The 24,340-nt window shown below is 39.3% G+C and overlaps 1 protein-coding gene across 2 annotated transcripts in view; it reads right to left on the reverse strand.

The window, feature by feature from the left end:
* Positions 1–24,340, reverse strand: part of MTOR (mechanistic target of rapamycin kinase) — a 4,577,509-nt gene that overhangs the window by 103,700 nt on the left and 4,449,469 nt on the right. Inside the window, exons 56-57 of one of the 2 annotated variants that reach the window (XM_044063218.1) lie at positions 15,247–15,327; positions 3,915–4,020 (exon numbers count right to left, since the gene is read on the reverse strand). In XM_044063218.1, the coding sequence (XP_043919153.1) occupies positions 3,915–4,020; positions 15,247–15,327 (187 nt within the window). Of the gene's footprint in view, positions 1–3,910; positions 4,021–15,246; positions 15,328–24,340 lie in introns of those variants that run through there. The other variant, XM_044063219.1, reaches the window with a different exon arrangement.

Below are 24,340 nucleotides of genomic sequence, written 5' to 3' on the forward strand. Positions count from 1 at the left end.
TTTGGAGTATATGTTGTAGGAAGAGGTAAGTATGAATGATGCATTCAGTATATAGTTGTGCCATGTTTTGTGCATAACTAGCACCACATTGGAGCCTTTTACAAGTCCAAAACCGGGTATAACTTTTAAGTATTACCCTAATTCACATTAGTAGGAGAATAACCTGACTGGCAACTAAATGTGACTTTCTCGTTATCCAGCCTGGTGACAGGCACATCTGTGTGTCTCATAGTGGAGTCTCCTATGACTAATATGTTGCGTTTATGGTAAACCCTTAGTGGTTGTGAGATATGGGTGTGTGGACTATGTGTGGTATGTGGTGTTAAGGGCTGTGGAGATCACATGTATTTTTGCCATGGAGGTCTCCTTTGTTTTGGTATGTGTATGTGGAGGACCTCCGCATATGTAGGTGTGTGTTGTGTAGGTGCGGGTGGTGTTTGAGGTGTAGTGATTGTGTTGAGAACCTTTTCAGTGCCAGATATACTGGCTTGAGGTGGAGATAGCTGGGACTGTACGTTCCTAATGTAAATGTATCTCTCACAAATTGTGTCCCTAGCTGGTAGTAGTAGATGATTGTCCGTATACGTGAGGCAGTTGCTACACTGTCTCAGGATGCCCATATCAACCAGACTGGCTGGAGAAACTGTAGGAAATTGTCCATCCATATTTGGCGGAATCTGAGGGAGAAAGGCCAGGGAGAGCTAAGGGGTGGGCCTAAAGCCCAAGTGCTTAAACCAAAACTAAGAGCTTAGAATAACACTTACGAATAATTTAGACAGGCTATAAACAAGCAGTAATAAATGCAACAGAAAAGATGCAGTTGAACACTTCAGAAAACAGGCAGCAAGTAGCAGGAAAAAGCAAAGCAAGATGAAGTAACAGAATAGTGGGAAGAAACACCAATTAGAAAAATATAAGCAGCTGAATAAAGTGTTTTTTTTTTTTTTTTTTGAGAGTTTTTGGATCAGTAAGAGATTCCAAGTTTTTGGTGATTTTTTTTTAATGTATTATTTGTATGTGCATGAGAAATGTAAGATTATAGGTTCATAGGTAAGTTAAGTACTAGGATAGTTTCTCTTGCTGGCCATTTTATCTAGCTAATTTCCACTTTTGTGTTTGAAATAACCTATCCCAATAGGTTATTAATTGGCCTTACCTGTCCCAAGGTTGATAATTTAAATATTACCCCTAGAGAGAATAACTGGGATCACACCATAGATAATTTGAGTGGACCCTGTGCGTACAATAAAGCATTTAGGAGCTGCACATGCCCATTGGTAGTGCATGGGGACATTCTGGGGTAAATGTTCTGTTTCCCATCCATATACCTTGGTTGCAGTTGAAAATGGACAGGGATGAACTTTGTTTTATGTGGATGGAGTATGTTCCACAGCAGTGGTAGCCTCTGCAAAATATACCTGTCCCTCCAAACTGTTCTGTTAATGTTGCAGAAAATGTTTAAATGCCTAGGCAAATTATTTCTGATGAAATTTGACTTGCTTCTTTTTCTTCTTTCTGCTTTTCCCTGTTAGGGTTCGCCACAGCGGATCACCTGCCGCTCATGATTGGCAGTGGAGTTTTATGGTGTTGAGTTGCCAGCCCAGCGCCCAACCTTCTACAGTAGGCACAAACATGCATGCACTCATGCCTAGGGCCAATTTAGAGTGTCCAATCCACCTATAGCATGTCTTTCGGATGTGGGAGGAAACTGCAGCACCCGGAGGAAACCCACGTGACCACAGGGAGGACATGCAGACTCTGCACAGAAGGCACCCCAGCCGAGAATCGAACCGGAGAACCTCTTGCTGTGAGGCAACAACGCTAACCACTGCATTTTTTTATTATGTGAACTCCTAGTTGAAGTTATTATTAAACTAGTATGTCTTCCTACAGAAACTGCAAACATAAAAAAATGCTAGAATGTCTCTACCCCTCTAAAAACACTGAGCTGCGAGACTTTGTCTACACCAAATGTATAGGAATATACAAGTTTACATATTCTTTCTCCACTGTTCTAGCCTGGACTAAACATTAGGCACTTACCTGCAGCCAAGATATGCTGAAGAAATCATAGATCATTTTTTTGAGTACTGCCTTGCACACCGTACTGTAGTCTCCGCTTTCCACTGGTCTTATGATTTGTTCCATGATGCTAATATCCTTGCTTGAAGTTGAACTGTTGCAGTCTCCAAAAGTTTGCTGGCTGCCGAAATAATTAATCAGTGCCAGGGACCTCCTGAATCCTAATGCTGCCGCCCTTCTGTTTTTGCCTTAACCCCCCAAAGAAAAGTGCACCCAGCAATACCCTTTTTAAAGGCATTGCAGTGGCAGAAAAACTGTAGCGTATTAGTCAATCATTGATCACTGATTGTTCATTTTTCTCCTTTGCATCAGTCTACCTTGATTGGTTCATATTACCTGTAAGCCGACAAGCAGAATGTGCAAAACAGAGCCAACACTCTTAATGCAAAACTATGGAAGTTTGTAAGCGCCGTGCCTTAAATGCGGCACTTTCCGCATAATCCGAGCACTTGGAAGGTGAATTCTAACCAGCTAGCACCCATATAAGGGAATGTGTTCTAATTGGAAAGCACTCTGAATGTGTGTGCATTTGAGAAGCCACACTACTTTCACTTTCCAAGTTTTGCTACATTTCCACCGAAAGTCATCACATAGTCACTGCATTTCACTTTTTTTTAACATTCTATTCTTTCTAACATTTTACATGTTGTAATATTTAAAACAAGCACAGTTTTTATGAAAACAATATAATTACATTTATCTTCGCTTAATATGGCTCTCTGTATGTTCTACTGAAAGACAATTACAATCTTCACTGAGCCTATCAAATTTCTTCTCTGAAAGCAACTGGATTTGCTTCAGCATAGTACCACTTCTCTGCATGAATAATGAGTTAGAATATTACACTATACCAGAAGTCTTTAGGACTGAAAAAAAAATGTTTTATTGAAGTTTATATTAAAACTCTACAAAATTCAAAAACTTTTGGGTCTCCTGAAAAGAGGCCATTAGCCTAGTGGGACTAACCTGGTCAACAAAGAATAAATAAAAAATAAATAAAAAATACATCTAAAACGGTCACATGACACACTGCTTTCATATTCCTTGCACAAATACATACTTGGGTATTGGGAAGGGTTGGTACAACATTAACAAATCTAGAAGACATGGTGAGAGGCTAAGTCAAGGGCCTTTGCATCATTCACAGTCATTTAGCTGTTGACTGCAATTCTTCTGTCAGTACAGAAGTTATATAATATAACAGTGATACATTTCACAACTGCCTATCAGTCAAAGGATACGGTATCAACATTCCAACTCTTAGTAAACATAGTCACTAAGCTGGCACAGTTTCATCACAACTCAGGACCTAACACAGATTCCATACTAGACTGAAATACCAAGCCAGTAGATTGCTACTAAATGCAGCTCCAAGCCCTAAATAAAACTGAAGCAGGCTTCTCTGAAACACTCTCTCTTAGCTGCCAAAGCATGCAATCACTTGTGAGAGCGCTTTACTCTTCTGCTGTTTTTCTAAACAGATCTCAGCCTAGTGACTCAGATGGGGCAGGACAACAACAACTTGCAAGCATCTCAGGAACGTGGAGGCTGTGGATATTTCACAAAGATTATGTCCCATAACATTCATCTGAGTTAAGACCAGTGAAATAAAAAAAATATTTGCCAATCATACCAGGATGTTCACATCTCATAGTTCATTGCTCATGCAGAATAAGTTATTTACTAGGCTAAAATTAACTTGCTTTACAATAATTCTGTAATTTTCTAGTTTCAACCCACTGATGAAAAATATATACTCTATTACTAAGAATTTTGTCATAGCATGTAATGAAGAATGATTATTAAAAGGCAAACCTGCAAGTTCTACTTACCATCCAATGTAACATTGGCACAGATTTTCATGGGATGTTGCCTGTTTAATCAGTAATTCCACTTGGACAGGAACATCTAGAGTTTCATCATGAGAGAAATCCCGACCTAAAGTTCATTCAAAATACAAAGATAAAAGATGGTTTTCCACCTAGAACAGCACTATAATTATGTTTTTAATTAACAATTAGTCTTAATACTTTGATTCTAGAAAACATGCTTTGTCTACAGATCTCAAGCTTAAATAAAAATGAAATGAAAATTAATGACATCTGTTTTGTCCAAATTAAGTTTTTACAAGAGTTACCAACCGCTGAAGTTCTCGTGAGTCATTCAAACCTGAGAGTTTATCTTCTTATGTAGTAAGCAGACAAGGGGTTTTCATCCAGATGTTGAGGTAGAAGGGTGTGCTAGGGTGCACTGTTTCCTTCATATCTCATCAGTACATACAAGAACATGCTATAATAACTGGATGAACTCTAGATATACTACTTCTGAGATCCTAATAAGTTGACATTTTAACCTTTAAGGCATCAGAAGACTCTCAGTGGGAGCCACAGACTCTTTTTGCAGAGGACAATATATCCTTGGGACACTACACATCATCAATGTGAGTTGGAACAGTTGCTGAACAGAAATAATAACTGTGGCTGGATGTGGGATGCCTTATGCACCTATAACACATTCTTATAGGTTTGTAGGTACTTACTAGGCTAATGATATGTGAGGATCTTCAGAAGCCCAGCTATGCATTTCCAATAAGTTTCCAGCTCTAGTATTTTTATTACAATTAACCCAGAGCCCCTTGTATTACGATTATGAATAACTAAACAGGCAGGCACGCATTTACATGTTAACCCTGTCCATAAGCAAGCTCAGCCCTAGGCCTCTTCGGGGGGGGGGGGTTGACTAACCCTGATTAGAGTTATTAGATCTTCAGCCATTTTTATCATTTGTTTTTTAAGCATAGGGGCCTGAGCATGTGGCCTGGGCATCGATTTTTTAGACATGGATCGAGATTTAGGCCTTAGTAATGAAGGAGGTGTCATTTTAATATGCAAGTCTGTAGGCCTGAATACACCCTCAGAAGCCGGTGCCTGCACAGCGGCTCTGGACCCATCCAAGGTAGAAACATTCGCAGGTTCCATAGTTGAAGTATCTCGCGGCATACCGGACTCCGAATGGGTCTCAGTAGAGGCCTGCGAGTCAGAAGTAGCGGGTATCAGGGGCTGCAAAAGTGCCTCACCGAGTACCAGCGAACTGGTGACTGGCTTAGGAGAAGCGTCGTCGGCAGTTTTGGACCTCGACGACCTGTCTCTGTCTTTATCTTTGCGTTTTTTTCGGAATCCCGGTAGTCGGATGGCTAATCGACGACATTTCTGGATAATTAAACTAAGAACCAAAATAATGAGAGGCAAAAATATAACGATGACGGATAGTGTGCTGATTAAATAAAGCACAAAACTGACAGTAAGGTACGTCGTGGTCAGGACCAAGGCAAGGAATACAGTACGAATGAAAAATCTTTATAAGGTATTTGCTTTCCACAAGTAATGCAATTATTAACTTTTACTGACATTGGTAAGGAGCAAGAAAAGTTTCCCCAACGGGGTACTTAGCTTTAAGTTGAAGACTTCGGAGCTGAAACTCGAAAATGGAAATTTCAGGTGTCGGCCGACCGGCACTTGCGAACTGCTTCTGCTTCGGGCACTGCATGGCAAGAAAGACCGATGTAATAGCATCGGCTGCGTATTTTATACTCTCTGATGACCTGACGTCATGGAAGAAGGGACAGCAATCGACGCAGGACCCAAGACTTTGTTAATCAGGCCGACTGAGGGCAACCTGCCAGCAGATTACCCAAATGCAATGACTGCAACAGTGAAACACGAAGAACATCTAAACAGGCAGGCATACATTTACATGTTAACCCCATCCATAAGAACCAAGAGTGCCAAATCCGGGGGTGAACTTCTGGCTTCTCATCCAGTCATCCAGATTATGCTCAAATAAATTAAGAAATACACTTTGCTTTAAATAGAGAGGAAGACGATTCCAGAGAAGTGGTATTCTCTGTCAGATGTATCTATTCCTCCAGCATGTTCTATTTAAAGTGCAGAACAGATTGAGATATCTTGAGCAGGTGTTTCTGCCATTACTGGACTTGCAGAAGTGTAGTAAATCTGAAAGGATGGGGTTGGTAGAAGCTCTCTACCTGAAAGCTATTGAAGGGTGATCTTTGCGTTATTTACACAGCCTGTACCAAACTAATCCTTTCAGATCCACTACACTTCTGTTAAGTCCAATAGTGTAATTTGATCATCATGCACCCACTGTTATAAGGACGCCTTTTTTCATTTCACAGCTTATTAGTAAGGACATGGCATACAGGTCCACAGAGGTGCATTCTGCATTCACTAGGCTGATCATTGGGCATAATGTTCACTTCACTTCAATAAGCATGTTCAAACATCTGATACAACTCAAGCAATCACAATGCTCCACTAACAAAATGAAGGGCCTAAATCACAGAAGCTACACTGATCATCTCAAAGCCATGTCCCTGCATTCATCTGGGCCATAGTTAGGGCTCAGTCCCTCTGGACCATTAACCCAGGCTTGCATTCTGAGTATCTGTTTTTGTATTTTGTGTTCACAGTATGAATTAACTTCTTTGCAATTACAGTCAGTGATATATACAAAAATTTATGGGAACACCTCTAATGCTGGTCGTCATTTTTTTAATGCCATGACACCCGCTATAGCCTGTAGAAACTGCACCACACAACCAAGGTGCTGTCAGAAATGACATTCTGACAAAATCAGAGAATGACTAACAGTATGGAAATAAAACAGAAAAATGTACTGTATTTTACAATATCAGTGGATCTACATACACACTAGAAAAAAATCACTAGGTCATAACATTCTCCTTTGATGGATAACCTGGATTACAATTAACAACAAACTGGAGAAACCTGGCCATTATAACAAGCATAAATGAAGACTTTCAAGTTTTTCTTTTTGTTTATATTGTCTTATTAAAATGTTATAAAGTACAGCCACAGAAACTAAATGAATACTATTTACAATTCAGCTTTACCCATCATAACTCACTCACAAAGCATACAATAACTAACACATAAGACTGCTATTCTCAGGATTAACCGCAAACGTGCTATCTAATCCTCATCACTAAGCACCTACTTAGACTCTTCTCCCAAATTCCTACCATCCTACATGCCTTGCAGTTATTTATACCTCTCCCGAACATTTTTACAACTATGCTACTCACGACAAAATAGTCCTCTTTCTACCCTCATGTATATCTCTGTCTTCCATTTTCTCTGTTACATGCCTTCCCACCACTGCAATGACAAATACTGGAGTGTGCCTGTCTCCTGTACTACAGTCTGCACATTTCCTTCCTATTCCTTATACGCCTGTGTTGTATCACAACAATAAAGCACTTTCATCCAGTTCTCTATTAGTTTCCTTCTATCTTCTAAGTCACATCACCTTCCTAAGTAGATTCAAATATTCATTAATGACACTAGAATAACAGCTACTTGTTTATTCTGTGCCAACTTATTAATTTCCTGTTTGTTCTTATTCTTTTTATCCACTGTGCTCTGTTAAAACAGTGACCTTAATAAACGTGGCAAGCTCAAGCCTCCAGCTTCAATACTCACAAATAGCTTCCCTCTGTGCTCCTCCTTCCACTTCCTCTAACAAACCTGCTCCAATCTTCACCATGCACAGCTTACATTTCTGCATTTCCCAATGAAACTGGTAGATGCCTTAGTACAAAAACTATTACTACCATTATTTAAAATGAAGTCACTTACCATTTACATCTGTTCTCCTGCTCTCTGTTTCCACTTCCCCTCTGTACTCCCTCTAGTAACAGTCTCCTCATGTACACAGACTCATAGACAGCTAATAAATGTGGTCCAAGAGACCACTGAGGACCCTAACTCAGTCTTCCCAAATGACCTAGACCACTGTCTGGTTAAGTGAGTGGCTTAAAATCATACAGCAGGCAAATGGAAGCTGAGGAAATCAAATACAGGACTACATAAAGCAGCCTGCTAACAGCTCGTAGTCTTAATCCTCTGCACAAACTACAAGAAGAACACACACACTATATCATTTCTTGCAACCACTTAAAAGACCACTCTGTGCCCTTTGCCACTTTCTTGACACACTTACTAATATGTCTTTAAGCTGCTTAAGGCATCCTCACCCACCCAAGGCAGATGCCCAATCTTCCCCAACCTCATCCTCAGTCTTCCCTCCCTCTCCCATCAATAAATGATGTCTACCAGTAGAATTTTTCATTTATTTATTTATCCCTGCCTCCTCTACACATTTTAAAAGCTCAGTGTGGACTCTTCCAGATAACTAATTCACAGAGAAACCAATCTCCACAGACAATGATGTAACCCCTTTTGATGTTCGACTAGTAACTTGTCAGTCTTTAGCTTCATACCCAACATTACTGAATATAAATACATCGGTCTCACTCAAGATCTATTACTGACATCCTCTACACATGCTGATGTCATTACCAAAGTCTTCTCCTGATTAAAACTGTGCTATAAGATTTCCCATCCTTCCCACCCATACCCACAGCTAAAAAAACATTTACCTAAACTTGAATACTGTCACTCAACAATTAACCTACATTTTTCACACACACAAAGAATACAAACCACAGAGAATACAATTTTCAGATTTGCTCTTCTAGCTAGTTCCTGAGACCTGCAGCTGAAATAATCTCCCACCTGAAATAACAGTAGAGACAAATGAATTAAAAAAAAACATTAAAAAATCAACCTACACAGTGCAAACATGTGTGAATGTGCAAAAGACAACAGATGAATAATGGAATTATAATAACAAGACAATCATCCGGGACCAATGAAGCCACAATATTAACCTCCTGAATGACTCATCTACCTTATAAAGTGTATATAAATGTGTGTTTTTTTCTACTGATACAAGCTTTTTCTACTGTACATAAAGATGTGTGCTTTTTCTACTGTATATAGATGTGCTTTTTTTCATTATATTATTGTATTAGTCCAGGTAAGTCATGTTATTGTATTATTACATACTGCTGGTTATACATTTGTCTCATTATAGTCTGTGTACTTTGTGATGTGTGAAGTACAGTTGCGTGAGTAAACCTACCATCACAGTGGATGTTCTAATAGATCACCACTGCAGTAGTCTAAGGCAGTGTTTTTCAACTGAAAGACTAGGGCCCACTGGTTGCAAGAGGGCTGCTGGCTGGAAGACTTATTTTTTAATTAAAAAAAAAAAATTAAGGGAGTTCTTTGAGAAGAAACCCCTTTGCATCTGGTCGCATGGACGCGACAGGTGTGTGCAACCAGTTTTCATTTTCTGTGTCTGTGTGACCTGCTATTTACATCTTCGTCTTCCATGTACATGGAATTGGAATTACAGAAGATGTTTGAAATGTGGACCATGAATGGACAAGTGAGGGGTAGGGGTGTGTGTGTGTTTGTTTAAGTAGTAGGTAGATAGGTGTGTGTGTGTGTATGTATGTTAGAAGTAGGTAGGTAGGCGTCTGTCTGTGTGCGAGTAGGTAGGTAGAGATCATAACTCTCAACCTCTTAGCACAAAAAAATCTGAGCAAAGCCAAAAATAATGGTGGGGCAAAGCCCCAAAACCAGGGACGACCTTTAAGTATTGCTATCACAGACTTATAAAGTTGCTAGAATAAAAGGTATTGTGTTATCGTGACTTTTCTGAAGGATATGAAGTCTGAAACTCAAATGCCTGTGTCATTATTAAGTGACTTCTGCCCTCCTGGATTTGCCACAATAAACCCAAAAAAACACAAATTTTATGAGGAACAGAAGACTAGTTGAGAGATAACTACCTCCCTCTTTTTACACAGACACACACACACCTCTACCATACCTCTCAAATGTCCCTGATTTTGACTGACATTTTAACTCTGTCCCTCTTAATCCCATCTAAAAGTGGTGACTTTTGGAGAAAAGATGATGAATTGCACTTAATAATGACAATAATTAGTTACAGACTATTTTACTTTAGAAGAATGCATATTCACTCATATTCTGTTATTTTGTCAATGTCTTAAGTTAATAATTTGGTTGGGAGGGTGGCTTAATGGTTAAGGCGTTTGTCTTACAAACAGAAGGTGCAGGGTTTGAGTCTCACAAGGGATAATTGGCTAGGCTTAAAATGGCTCTCAAGGGCAGTTAGCCTAGTACTAATCTATGAATCTATGAATACTAATATATGAAAAGTGTCCCTAATTATTTCTGGATTTGCCCCAGATTTTGCTGGATTTGTCCCTCTTAACTGAGAACTATGGGCAAGTGTGTGTGTGCGCACATTAAGAGGTAGGTAGCATACCTTTCAATTGTCCAGACTTTTGCCCCATATTTTTGGTCTGTTCCTCATAAAAAAAGACTCAAGTTTCAGACTTCATATCCTTTGCCATACAACGTTCAAACAGTGATTGTTTTAATTGGTTCCTAATAAATAATGACAGAGCTCCTGTAAAAGGACAGCCGGTGTGCAAAACTCTTCAAAGCCTTTAAGAACCATGCTAAGAGGGAGTGGAAAGGTCCGCATCTTGGCAACATAAAAACAAGAAACTGGGGCTGGAGACGCAGTCAATAACTATTTCAAAATATGCAGCAATAAAAACTAAAATAAAAATGAAGGATAATGAAGCAAATATGAGACAATGATGCTTCCCCTCTCTCTGTTAAAGAAGACGAATTTAAGGAATGGATAGTGGAAATTATTATGGAGTCATTAGGTAAGATAGTTCTTCAGAAGTTATAGCTGATGAGTGGGATAAAATGAAACTGGATTTTAAAAACAGGGTAGAAATAAAAGAAAAAGAGATATGGTTAGCAAGTAATAAGAATTATTTAGAGGGGCTGACAAAGGTTACAGTACTGCAGAATAAGAGGAACCTCTCAGAATAAGAGGAGGAGCAACTGTAGACTGCTAAACAGAAAATAAGGGAGTACCTAGATAATATGCAAGAGTTTAGAAAGAGTGTTGGTAAGTAATTGTATTTTCATAATCACTCCACATTTATCCCACTGACGTAGGCAATAGAAAACAGAAAGGTTTGTTGCCAAACTTAGGAAGCCTATAACAAGAAAAATAACTAGAGGTCCTATAGAGGTATTAGAGATACTTTGGAAATTTTATGAAAATTTGAATACAGCTGAGAAATGTGGAAATCAAGAAAAAGCACAAATGGAAACATTTATGGAAGACTTATATAAGCTAAAGTTAAAGCAAGATGAGGTTCAAGATAAAAACAGTGATGTATAGCCAATATGCAGGAACGTCACTAGGAATAAATAGTATTCCTCTGGAAGCTAGGAGGGAAGAAAGTGATAAAGATCTGGACGGTTTTGTTTAACATTATTTTAAAAGGAGGGGAAGCAACAACATCTTGGAAAAAAGCTGTGGCGGCTGTAATACCTAAACATAGTAAAGACCCATCAGATCCAGCTTCATATAGGCCCATTTAAATTTTAAACCATGATTATAAAGTGATTATGTCCATAATAGTTTAAAGAATGGCAAAGGTTTTGCCAAAATTGATAGATACAGATCAATGTGCCTTTGTGGAGGGGAGGCAAACATTTGACAACATTAACAGAGCAATGATGACCTAGAGGGAAGCGGAATGTAAGAAAATACTGCTGCTGTTGGCAGGTCTTGATGCAAAGAAAACATTCAACAGAGTAAGCTGGGATTTTATGGAAGCATCTGCATTCCCTGATGCAATAAAAAGGTTAAGTAGGAGAATATATATAAAGGAATGGAGGCAGAAATCAAAATGGGAGGGTTCCTCTCTGATAAGTTGTGTCAAAACAAAGGAACCAGGTAGGGGTGTCCTCTTTCCCCTTTCTTATTTGCATTATATTTAAAACCACTGGCAAAGAAAATAACAGACTCAGAAATCCAAGGATATAATTGTTATGGTAATCAAGTCAGCTTTATTTTGCAGATGATACTATTTTGTTGTACCTGATAAAACCAGAAAATGACATCTCAGTGTTGTGGAACATTCTGAGGCATTTAAGTTTTTTTTTTTGAGACATACAATTAATCAAAAATAAAACAGAGTATAGCTGTAAACTATGTACTGCACATGAATTGGTTCAGAAATACCCACATTTATGGTGACATCATGATAAAATGATGTATTTAGGAGCACAGAATATATGTGGGCAATGACTAAAGTAAAGATCATACAAAAACTGCCCCAGGGCAGATAGCCTAGTATGAACCTATGAACCTATAAACTTTAAAAAGGGCACAGCGTACTCAAATCAAGGGGTGGCGTAAGCCAAACACAATCGGGCTAGGCTTATAAATGCTCCAGGCCAGACAGCCTAGTATGAACCTATGAACTGAGAAACTGGAAGATCTTGTCTATGGATATGGATAGCAAGATACAAGCAGTAAAAATGTCTTTAGCCCCTTTAGTTTTATACACAGGTCAGGCATATTTTTTTCAACCAGAGAAGTTGCGGATAGTAATAAATGAAGAGTTGAAGAATTTTATCTGTGAAGGGAAGAGGGCAAGAGTCAACTAGGATAAGTTGATCTTTCCAATAGAACAAGGTAGTTTAGATTACCTAATTTGAATGGGTATTTTATAGCCACAGAGTTAATGATCTAATACATAACGCAATCAGAAAGCTACAATTCAAAGTGGAAAGGGATGATGAAGCAAGTGGGAAATTCAGTAAATAAGGAGAGTCTGGTATTTTGGATGCAGATCCTTAATGAGAATAACAAGTCAGACAAAACATTAAATTCATAAAGTAGTTGAAAGTATTCTAAGAACTAAGCCAACACAGGAAAGGAGAAAGGAGATTCTGCCATTAGGGATGACTGAAATTAGGGCTAAAGAAAATACGCAAGAGAGGGATAAAATTTATTGAAGGAAACTGGCAAAGGAACCAATGAACTTAGAACAAATAATGAGAGAGAGAGAGAGAGAGAGAGAAAGGTAATAGAATGGGAAGAGGCCAACAAGACATTTGGCCTGCAGACTAGAGACTACCTTCCCTATCAGGGATTGATACCAGACTATAGGCAAATAGAAAGGTGTAGGGGAATCCTAAGTAAAAGACCTGCACTGGCAGAGTTTTTAGTTGAATCTAGAATAGAAGTTAAAAAGATAATTAGGAAGGGATATAAAATATTGCATGATAACGATAGGAATCAAACAGAGGAGGCTAGAAAAAACTGGAAAGGTAGATTGGATAAGCAATTCACTAAGAAACAATGAGGGATACATGTATGGCTCCCAAATATGCAACAAAGTCTACAAAACTTAAGATCTTAACTTGGAAGTCTTCACACAGGCATTTTTTATACTGCAAGCAGACATGACTCTATAATGGTGGTAGGAATTTCCTCCCTCAATAAAATCTGAGGAATCCCCCTCGATTTCTCAGACATTATCAGCTGAGGTTCCCCCTCAGAGTCAGGAACAGACATCGGAAAAGCCTCTGTGGACTTGTGAGAATTCAGATCCAATGTAGGCCTCTGATAAGGTTGCAGTAGAGGAATCTGAAACAAGTACTGGCTGGATGATCTTCAGAACTTTCACTAGCCTCTAGAGATACATCTGGGGGGGCTGGACAGCGGCCAGATTGGGCCTGAATTTTTTGGCCTTCTCCTTGGCAGATGGCTGACCTTTGAGATGGGAGGATTCAGCCATAGCACCCTGAGCCAACAGCTTAAGACATTGTTTTTCAAGGAATATGGACAATGAGAAGATGAGACTACATAGGGACTTAGGCACAAATATCAGGCAGAAAGAACACTACGTATGATCGTGGGAAGCACCCAAGCAAAAAAAGACACTGGTAGCGACGGTGTTTATGGGGAGTATGTGTTCCACACTGACATTTTCCTTTTCTGGATGACATGAACACAATACCAAGCAAGAATAAAAACCCTAATGGGTCACTTATCTGAAAAAATGGTTTGGTAACCATCTCACAGCAGAAGGGTATTCAGAACACTACATATTCAAGCCATTTTCTCAGATAAGTGACCCATTAGGGTTTTTATTCTTGCTTGGTACTGTGTTCATGTCATCCAGAAAAGGAAGATGTCAGCATGGAACACATACTCTCCATAAAGACCATCACTACCAGTGTCTTTTTTTGCTTGGGTGCTTCCCACGATCATACGTAGTGTTCTATCTGCCTGGCATTTGGACTGGAGACAAAGAAGTTCTGAGTGTTTGCATCCATGTGTCACCTTTATGCTCTGCATCTTGCATGGAGAGCATACATGTAACATATGGCACCTATAAGAGCTGAAGGCTTTGGTATACTGGCTGGACATTGGGCTATCCTTGGCAGGAAATCCTTAGGTGAAGAATGCTGCAACAGTAATACGTAAGGACATCCAATACATGCAGAAACATGTTTTGGAGGAGGAATGAGATTTAAGGGAAGGCAAGAAATGACCAACTTATGTAATGCTGGAGTGATTATACTGTACAGAAGAATATATGTGATGTATACTGTTTGTAACTGTGAACACATTAATGTGGTTAGTTTTCTTTAATACAAATGTAAGTTTGCCTATATATCAAGTGATAATTCATTAAAGGTACTAAAAAAACAGTCTGTAAATTAAGAATGTTATCCAGTGTTACTGCTAATGGGCTTTTAGGAAGTATACACACACACACACACACACACACACACACACACACACACACACACACACACACACACACACAAGCCTTCTTGTTTGTTTGTTTGTCTTTCGGCTTTTTCCTGGTAAGGGGTCGCCACAGCAGAACTCCGGTCCGCTAATGATTGGCAGTAGATTTTTTACGAAACGCCAAGGTGCCAGCTCAACGCCCAACCTTCAACGAAGGCACGCCCATTTACGCACGCATGTCTTTCGAATGCTACCCGAGCGCGGGGAGGTCATGCAGTCAGGCACTCCCAAGCCAAGCAGAGAATTGAACGGGAGAACCTCTTGCTGTGAGGTAACAACGCTACCGCTGTACCACCACGGAATTACACACTAGCCTTCTTAATAACGTGATATTTGTTTTATCTATGCCTCATTCAAAAGCAGTGAAAAGATATGTTACATATAAAAAAAATTATGAAACTGTGTGGTTAAATTAAAAATAAATAATCCTCATAGCATAGCTTTAGACAAGTAAATGTATGACTGGGACTTTAGTTAATCTACAAGATTGTCTCAAGTTTTGAAGAATAGAAGCAAAAAATGCCAATATTCAGATGAACTCACCTGTCAGCTTGTCTCGGACCCTGTTTATGATCTGAATAGCCTTCTTGTTCAAAGCTTCTGGCTGTACACCACCATCACCAACTGAAAAAATGAACAAAACAGATCAGTGAAAACAGAACAGCAAAGACCATGGCCTTTCCAGATATGTTATACAAATGATTCTTAATTGTTTTACTTAAAGACAAGCTAAAAATACATAATGCATACAAAAAGTAAACAAAGCAGTATCCTTTACCTTGTGATAAAGACTAGCAATCTCTTCTATTGGTCACCTGGGTTGGAAACACATTTACTACAGAAAGAGGCATTATACCTAAAGCAAACCTATTTCTTTTTTAGGTAAATGGCTACTGGCCCCCAGAAAACCTGCAGAGACAGATTACACACAGAGCCTCTCAGATTCGGAATATCATGTCTATATCACAGTCAGAGAGAAAGCAAAAACAATATTACAGGTGCATAACAGTCATTATATAGGAATACATAATTCTAGGGTCCATATCACCACATTGACTGGTGATAAGTTCGAATGCCCCTTGTTCGAACCGAAAAGTCCGAAAGCCCTAAACTGCGAAGTTACAGAACATCGATTTTTTTCCCAGGGAAAAAAGTCAGTGGGCCATCTTCGGGGCTTTGCTATTTCCTCCACTGTAGTGCAATCTCGGAGTTGGTATACTTAAGTAGGGGGGGGGGGTGTGGCGGGTGAAGCCCCCCCACTTCAATTTGTTTTAAAGTTGTGATTTTTTTTTTTTCAGGGAGCAGCGATTTTTTTTCCCCGGGGAAAAAAAATCAGTGTTCAGCGAGTTCGCTGTTTAGGGTTTTCGGACTTTTAGGTTCGAACAAAGAGCATTCGAACTTATCACCATTCAATGTGGTGATATAGACCCATAATTCTAGACCTTCAAGGACTCTCATCTAAAAGGTACTTATTTGTTTAAAACTTCTTTCCACCAGAAGGGAGCTGACTGGGTGAAGGCTTCAAGGAACTTCTAATAGCTGCCAGATCTTTTCAAAGACCCATCAGTCAGAGATGAGGATGACTGGATGACATATTTTTCTATTACTTACTTCCTTCTTTACAGAAGCCATTGATGAAAACGACCATAGGTTCATAGGTAGGTACTAGGCTATCGGCCCTAGGGCCTATACAAGCCCAGCCAAAAAGGTACCTTAGCTTTTGCCACCCAAGAAAATTATTTTCCTGTGCCACTGTCAAGCAGAGCCACAGAAGTGATCCCCGGGATGAATTTCCTATTTTCCATCCAATCATCAAGACTTTTCTTGAAGAGTACTAATGAGGAGCTTTGTTTGATATAGATAGGTAGTTTATTCCAGAGTATGGGAAGTGTCTGGGACAGGAATCTATCCTTCTGGCATTTCTGTTTATTGTGGTGACAAGGTTTAGGTCCCTAGAGCATGAAGCTCGGAGGGATTGGGACTTCTTTAAGTGGAGCATGTCCAACAGCTCTGGGTTTGACATAGCTTTGTATGTTAGGCAGAGATCACCTCTGAGTAGGCGATATGCGACAGAGTAAAGCTGGAGTATTTTGAAACGGTCTGCGTAGGGCATCTGTTTGAGGCCCATGTAGCAAAAGAGTCTGAAATAGTAACTCTTAGTCTCCTTGAATGGGGGCAGTGGGAGCATTATACACCCACTTTCTCAGATAACTCTGAAGAGTTGGAGCTCTGGCAGATTCCTATAAAGCAGCCTATCTTATTTATGGCAGTCCCAACAAACATGTCTTTATACATTTAGAGCAAGTTTGTAGCAGACAGCTTAACAGAGATAAAGACAGACAGAAGAAAAATATCAGGATAGCAGATAGTAAAGAATGCCTTTCCAGAAATTTGCTCTAACCTTAGACTGCATGTCCAAAGCGCTGCTTTGTGAGCATGTGAAGTGCAAACCAGATGGCTAAACTATAGGTATCCTGAACATACTTCCTTGAAACACATGGCCAAAAGGTATTACTCCTTTAAGAAAAATGAAACTTGAGCAAGCCTGAAAAGAGATTTGCTTACTTTAACAAAAACAAATGGCACAGATAGTATTCCATGTATTAGTCTACCTGTTATGTAAAACACTGCAGCCAAGTTTTCTGTTCTGACTATGCCTTCCTTCAACAGATGATGAAAGGATTGTGGTACCCTCAGAATCATCATCACTTCTACATGGCTATCTTGATGAAATTTTGCTTGCAGAGTATGGATGATGTCCTGATTAAGGCAAACATTCTTTACGAAAACATCCATAGTGACTATCTAGTTCACCAGAAATCAGAAGAAGAGAATGCATCCCTTAGCTGAAAGTCATGGGACTATCAATCTCCACCACCACTTCTTCTAAAATGGAAAAGATATACATATCATATGGGTGAAAACATCCATGTGCTGGCCATATATTAGACATGAAGGGCCCACAAGTAGACCAATACATGTAGTCTAATGAAAATGTCCAAAACTATGGCTGCAAACATGAGAGAGACCTAAGACCTTGAGAATTTATCTAACTGACACTGCTTGCAACATACTCAGAATTACCATAGACAAAATGATCTTGTCTAGAAACAAAAGGATGAGATCAAAACTTTCATTCCCATGTTCTTTGTGCCTCCCTGCCTGCCGACCATTGGGCCCCTGCCAGTCTTGGGTCCACACATTCCTCACAGGAAAGGAAATCTCCTCAGGGTGAGAGCCAAATAGCAGAAGTCATTAGATAGGCAGGCATAAGTAAACACTAGGGATGCTTATGCCCAGGCTTTCTGTTTAAGCCTTTCTACAGGAAATAGGAACCCCCTGCCCCAGGGGTCACATAATCGACTGGAGGAGCTTGTGTTTAACAGCAGACCCTAAATGTCTCCAGTCAAGGAAATAATACAGTGTACTTGCCACAACAGCTTGCATCACTCTCTGAGGTAGGTCTCAGAATTATTTCTGTATGTTCTAACCCCTACCCCTGGTGGCTGGTGTGCTTTTGCATCACCATAGGGGCTCATAAAATGGAGGGCCAAGCTACTGCTTCTAGAAAACTTCTATAATTCAACCCTTTCAAAAAATATAGATGAATCCAAAGCCATAGTAGAGTGGGCTTTGACCCTGCCTGGAACAGTTTTGTTGTGGTGAGAACAACAAAAGGTAACAGCCTGAGACAACCATTTGGAAATAGTCTGTTTTGACACAGATTACACCTCCATAAGACAAGTAATCCAAAGATCTGAAAGATTTAGATCTATCAAGATAGTACCAGAATTGTCTGTGGACATCCAAGGTATGGAGTATCCTTTCCCCTCATTTTTAGGTTCAGGAAAGAAAATGGAGAGATGGATAGTTTGGCTTAAAGTAAACTTAGATATGACCTTAGGCATAAAAGGACTAGTTCTCAAAGAAACCCTGTCTTTGTAAAATGAGACAGGGTTGATTTACCATAGCAGCCTGCAGCTCAGACATTCTTCTTGTAGACGTCTTGCAGACATCTGAGCAATCAGAAAAACAGATTTCCATGCTAAGAACTTCAAGTTAGCCAGATGAGCTGGTTCAAATAGGGCAAGTGATAGCTTCTCTAACACAAATTTAAGATCCCAAGGAGAAGCCACTAATTTTCTTGGTGGCCTCTTATGTAAAGCCCCTTAAAAAAACATTTTGTTATGGGAAAGCTTTGAAAGATGAGGATACAAGGGCACAAATGCTCAAATGGCCAGTACATGAACTTTGATGGAGGAGTAAAAAAGGCAAAAGGGTAGTAACTCACACAAATGTTGTAAAACCAGAGAAACACTAGTCCTGCATGGACACCGGTTATGTTGTTGGTACCAACAAGAAATCCCTTTCCAACTCCTAATGTATGATTTTCTAGGGTCTATATTATAAACATGAATACTTACCTTATCGAATCCCTTAACATCGACCCGTCCTCATCGAACCGCATAAACACCGAAGCAACTAAACCTCAAAATTCAAAACATCGAACTATCATACTTGTCCCACCCCACCGCCCGCTACATACTACGTACACAAACTAAATAAACCACATGCATACACTAACCAAAAACCTACTTCTAACCCGAAACTAAACCCTACTTCTAACCCTACACTAAATCTTACATATACCATCAAGTATGCACTTAACTTAACCCATACTCTAACCTTAAGGTCCGTAACTATCGCACAATTACCTTAAAAATCTAAACCCAAACAAACTAAATAATCCACACACATACACTTAACAAAACCCTACACTAAATCTAACATACATTACCATCCATGCACTTACCTTAACCCGCACCCTAACCGTAAGGTCCATAACTATCGCACACTTACCTTACGGAGCTATACCGCAGAAGGCCAACCATGATGATTCGATGTTCCCGGTTTCGCTCTTCTGGACGTTCGATGCTTTTGCATTTCGATAAGGACGGGTCGATGTTTACGGATTCGATAAGGTAAGCATTTGAGTTACTAATATAGACCCATTTTCTAGTAGCAGGCTTTTCGCCTCTATTAGCACCTGCTGCACATCTTCAGTAAACAGGTTCCTAAAGGGAATTAAAACCCTATAACCCTGCTGCCCCTGAAAAGGAAGATAAGATTGTATAAGTTCCACAATTTTTTTAAGGTTTTATACACTCATCTCAAACATGACCTAGCAGCAGTACAATTAACTAAAGCTATAGCTGCTAGGTCATGTTTGGGATGAGTGTATAAAACCTTAAAAAATTGTGGAACTTATACAATCTTATTTTCCTTACTTAAAAGATTGTGGAACTTTATACAATCTTATCTGCCTTTTCAGGGGCAGCAGACTGACTACCAGGAAAATTGCAGACAGTGACACACACATCCTCCAAAGTTCTAAGCACTCGAGGAATGGATGAAGGTTCTGGAAATTCCATCAGTAACAGCTCATAGTATTTCCTGAGGGACTGAGAAGCCTCAGGGTTCTCCCACTGAAAACAATGGCACATTCTGGAAATAGTTTCAGAGAATGAGAAACCCCCACAGGGAGAATCAGGTATGGTGCTCGTCTCAGAGTCTGAATCAGAAATCTGAAGAGAAAACCCTGCGCATCTATCCCTTCATATTCCTGTCCAGATTCAAAATCTTGAATCTCTTCAGGAAAAGAGACATCACTCTTTCTTTCACCAGAAACCACCTTATAAGACGTATCAACAGCATGAACTAAACCATAAGCCAGATCTAGTAAACTACTATCTAGACAAAAAAGTAGATACATGTTTTGTTTTCTGTTTTCTGTTTTTTTTTTTTTGATCGGAAAAATGGGGTCAACAAAGGAAATTCACCCTGGGGATCATGTCAGTCGCCCTGCTAGACAGGGGTCCAGGGAAGTAAATAGTGTGGGAAGAAATAGCCAGGGAATTGTTATGGCTAGGCTTGTATAGGCCCTAGGGCCAACAGCCTAGTACCAACCTACGAACAATGTTAACGGTAAGAGCAGAAGCTTCCCCATGGATGGGCATAACATTCTGACTAAACAGGGAAGCCTCCTGCTCCTTCTCCCAGGACTGACAAGAGTATCTTTCCCTTGCCCATTGAGGGGACTCCAAAAGCTGCAGATGATGTTGCTAACCCCTGGTCCATAGTGGCTGTAGGTGCTACATCAGAGGGATCTAGGGTAAAAGATAAGCGGTCCGAGGAATCAGCTTTGACCACAGCAAAGTCACCAACCTATGCATGAAGAAAATTGATAGCCTGCTGTGGTGGCAAAGCCTGTTTGCTTAACTTTTTGTTTTTGTGGCTGAAAGAAGGACTGACTGTGGAACTGCTAGTTTGTTCCATGGTCAAGGCAAAATAGTGCCTCTTTCCCAGGGAAGACAAGTAGCATAAGCTAATAAAAAATTAAAGTTGTTAAAAGTCACTTTTTTCTCACAAAACACAGTATTAAGCACTTTAATACACTATGCCAGTCAAAAAGTAAAATAAACACAATTTCCCCTTAAAAACTGTGGTTTTCAAATACTTTGAAAACGATGTTCAAGTCTCATGACAGTCTGTTAAAAGACAAAGTAATTAAAATAACTTTTTAAAGGGATAGTACATTAGAAGAATTCAATTTTATGTGAAAGTTTTTTTCCTAAAGGGAGCTTATCTGACCAAGAAAGGAACAGCACAAGCCAACCATCGATCCTCAAAAGCCCACAGGAAAACTCAAAAGGGCTCGATGCTTAAGCCCGTGTTTTTAGACAGCTCAGCTCAAGCTTCCTAACAGTTTTCGAGCATGGAATGTACCCTGAAGCTTTGGAAGCTGGTTGGCTGTCATATCCTTGGCAGGATACAACCCATATAAAAAGGGCTACTGCAGCAGTGATCACTATGATGAACAATTAGCAATACATAATACCAAACTCAAAACTGGAATACATTAAGATGGATCTGCTCAATGTCAGACATCTCGATAACAAATTGCCTGATCTTGAGGCAATCTTGCATTTGGAACATACTCATATTTGAAAAATTACTGAGAAATGGTTTCATTTAAAGAAAGCAGTTCTTTCATACCTGGGTTTTATGCCTATGATTGCCTTTACGTCAATGGCAACTGTGGTGGTGTCTTCATATTCGTTAAAGACCATATCAACTGCATGCAGATTCTCAGAAACCCTAAAATAGAACTCACAGAATTCCAAATCACCCTAAACAGGACAAATTATCAGCTTATCGCCTGTTACAGGACACCCTCCACGTATACTGACAATCATGTAAGACACCTAAATGTACTTGGTGAACTTACAATATACAAGAACTACATTACATTGGGAGACTTCAACTACCCAACAATAAACTGGAACACGTATGTGCGTAATGTAGGGGGCTCCCAGAAGTTATTAGATTTAACAACCAAAAACTCCCTGGATCAGGTAGCTAAAAACCCACTAGAGGGCATAATATTCTCAATTGGTGTCTTACAAATGTAGCATGCACTGTTCCCTTGTTATCTCCTTCCTCAGATATATCAGACTATAAGATAGTGACTTTCACCCTTCAAAATCTATAAAGCCCTAGCATCTAAAATCTTGGAACTCAAGAATTTAAATCTTACAAACCTTAACAAATTATATGATTAGATTTCAAAATGTACTCATAGGGTCATATGTGAGTACCAAGCGAACTGCCCTGAAGAGTCATTCTAAGCCTAGTTAACAGCCAGAAGTCAGAATCAAACCTTGTATTGTGTGTTATGAGGTGAATACCTTCACCATTATGCCAAACCCTCCCTGGGCAGCAGATCTAATGATGACTCAGTAGGTAGCTTCACAAGAGAGTGCCACACCCCATTTACACCAACGTATAGAGGTGGAAGTCCCAACATAAGCAAATATGATGGTTAATTCAAAAATAAAACACTCTGATGGCTTTCCAACATAAATGCACTTTACAATAAAAAACTTCTTAAATTATACAGCATACCCAGAACCCTCATATCACGGATAGTCTTGGAAATATTATTAAAAACTTGAAAAATACTATCAGATCTATTAAAGCAGACCTTAAATGCAGGTTGGCAGCTGAAACCAAGAGCAATTACAAATTCTTCTTCAGCTACATTAGAAAGCTAAAGAATACCCAACATCTATTTAGACCCAAAAGACACTGCCAATACACCAGCAACAAACAAATTCAGTGCTAATTTTACCCCACAGACTTCTTTGCAAAGTCTACATATTCTTAAATCCCTATTTTCGCAAAGAAGCATGTACTGAACATGCTTTCTATGACAAAAAATATTTCTTCCAAGGGGCATAACAATAAACCTGATTGTTTAATAAACAGTACTAAGCATGGCCTGACACGAGCCATTCCTTAAGCTGTTCAATCTAAATTTAGCTACATGTTTTGTATCTGAAGTCTGGCACACCACAGTGATGATGCCACTCCACAAGGAGGCCCTACCATCAACCATAGAAATTACAGACCCATCAACCTGATAAGTCTCATCTGCATGCCATGGAATGCACTATAACTTTCCTTATAAACTATGATATCAAAATCTCATTCCACTCGATTCACTGCAGTTTGGCATTATGAAAGGAAGAAACTGCCTAATAAATTTGGTTAACTTTTGTTACATAGGTTGCTGACAGGGGTCATGCTGTTCACATGACACATCTTGACCTCTTTAAAGTGTTTAACATCATACCATAAGCTGGCAGAAGAGAAGCACATTTGTTCTAGCAATCGGGGGAAGTTGAAAGACTCAAGTTTTTCAGAATAATTTTCCTGCAAGATCAAAGACAATTTTGGATGGAGAACAGGTTATAGAGGAAACAAAAAGTTTAATCAACACAGAGTCAGGACTCTCCTTCTCAGTCTTTTGATAATAAGCCTTTAAGAGACAGTGAAACCTTTTCCATACTTTAAAAGGAAGATAACTGAGTGACACAAAAAAGTCCAAGAGATGACTTGATAAATAAGTAATTAAGTACCTTGGACTCAAACAAGAGTTTAGAGTTGAGAGAGTGAGATGATCAGGAAGAAATCCAGAAACAATGAAATTAGCAAATATATGAAAACACTATAGGACATCAATCCCATTACATATAATCCTGTTTTATGCCATTAATATTTAGGAGGGCAATGAATGGACTGAAGAAGCAATGGTAAGCCAAACAGTTTTTGTGCTTAGCAATATTTGTTTAAAGTTTTCCTGATGAAAATTGTATGCTATATTGTAAAGTAGTTCGGTGTAGTAAATAGACACAGAAAGTTTAAATGTGAGGTGGGGAGTGGGGTGAGTTTAATAAGTGACTGCTGTATATGCTAGTGATACAAAAGTAAGAAAGCAGTTTTTCTTAACTATAATGTGTTCAGGTTTTGCACTGTAATAAGATGAGACAGACTAGAAAGAAGCAAGTTTTAGTTAATATAACACAGTGATCTTGGGCTGCTAGGGATGTAAAAGTACTTTTCTATTACTACAGAATTAAAAGATACTGATGTCCCTAGTTTTTATATACGAGTGGCTAACTTCTTGGAGTTGTAGTAATGGCCGAGTGGTTAAGACGATGGACTAGAAATCCACTGGGGTCTCCCCTAGCAGGTTTGAATCCTTCTGATTATGACACTTTGCTTTTGAGTTGTA

The sequence above is a fragment of the Protopterus annectens genome, chromosome 2.part1 (genome assembly GCF_019279795.1).
Source record: "Protopterus annectens isolate FY-2018-M chromosome 2.part1, PAN1.0, whole genome shotgun sequence".
NCBI lineage: Eukaryota > Metazoa > Chordata > Ceratodontiformes > Protopteridae > Protopterus > Protopterus annectens.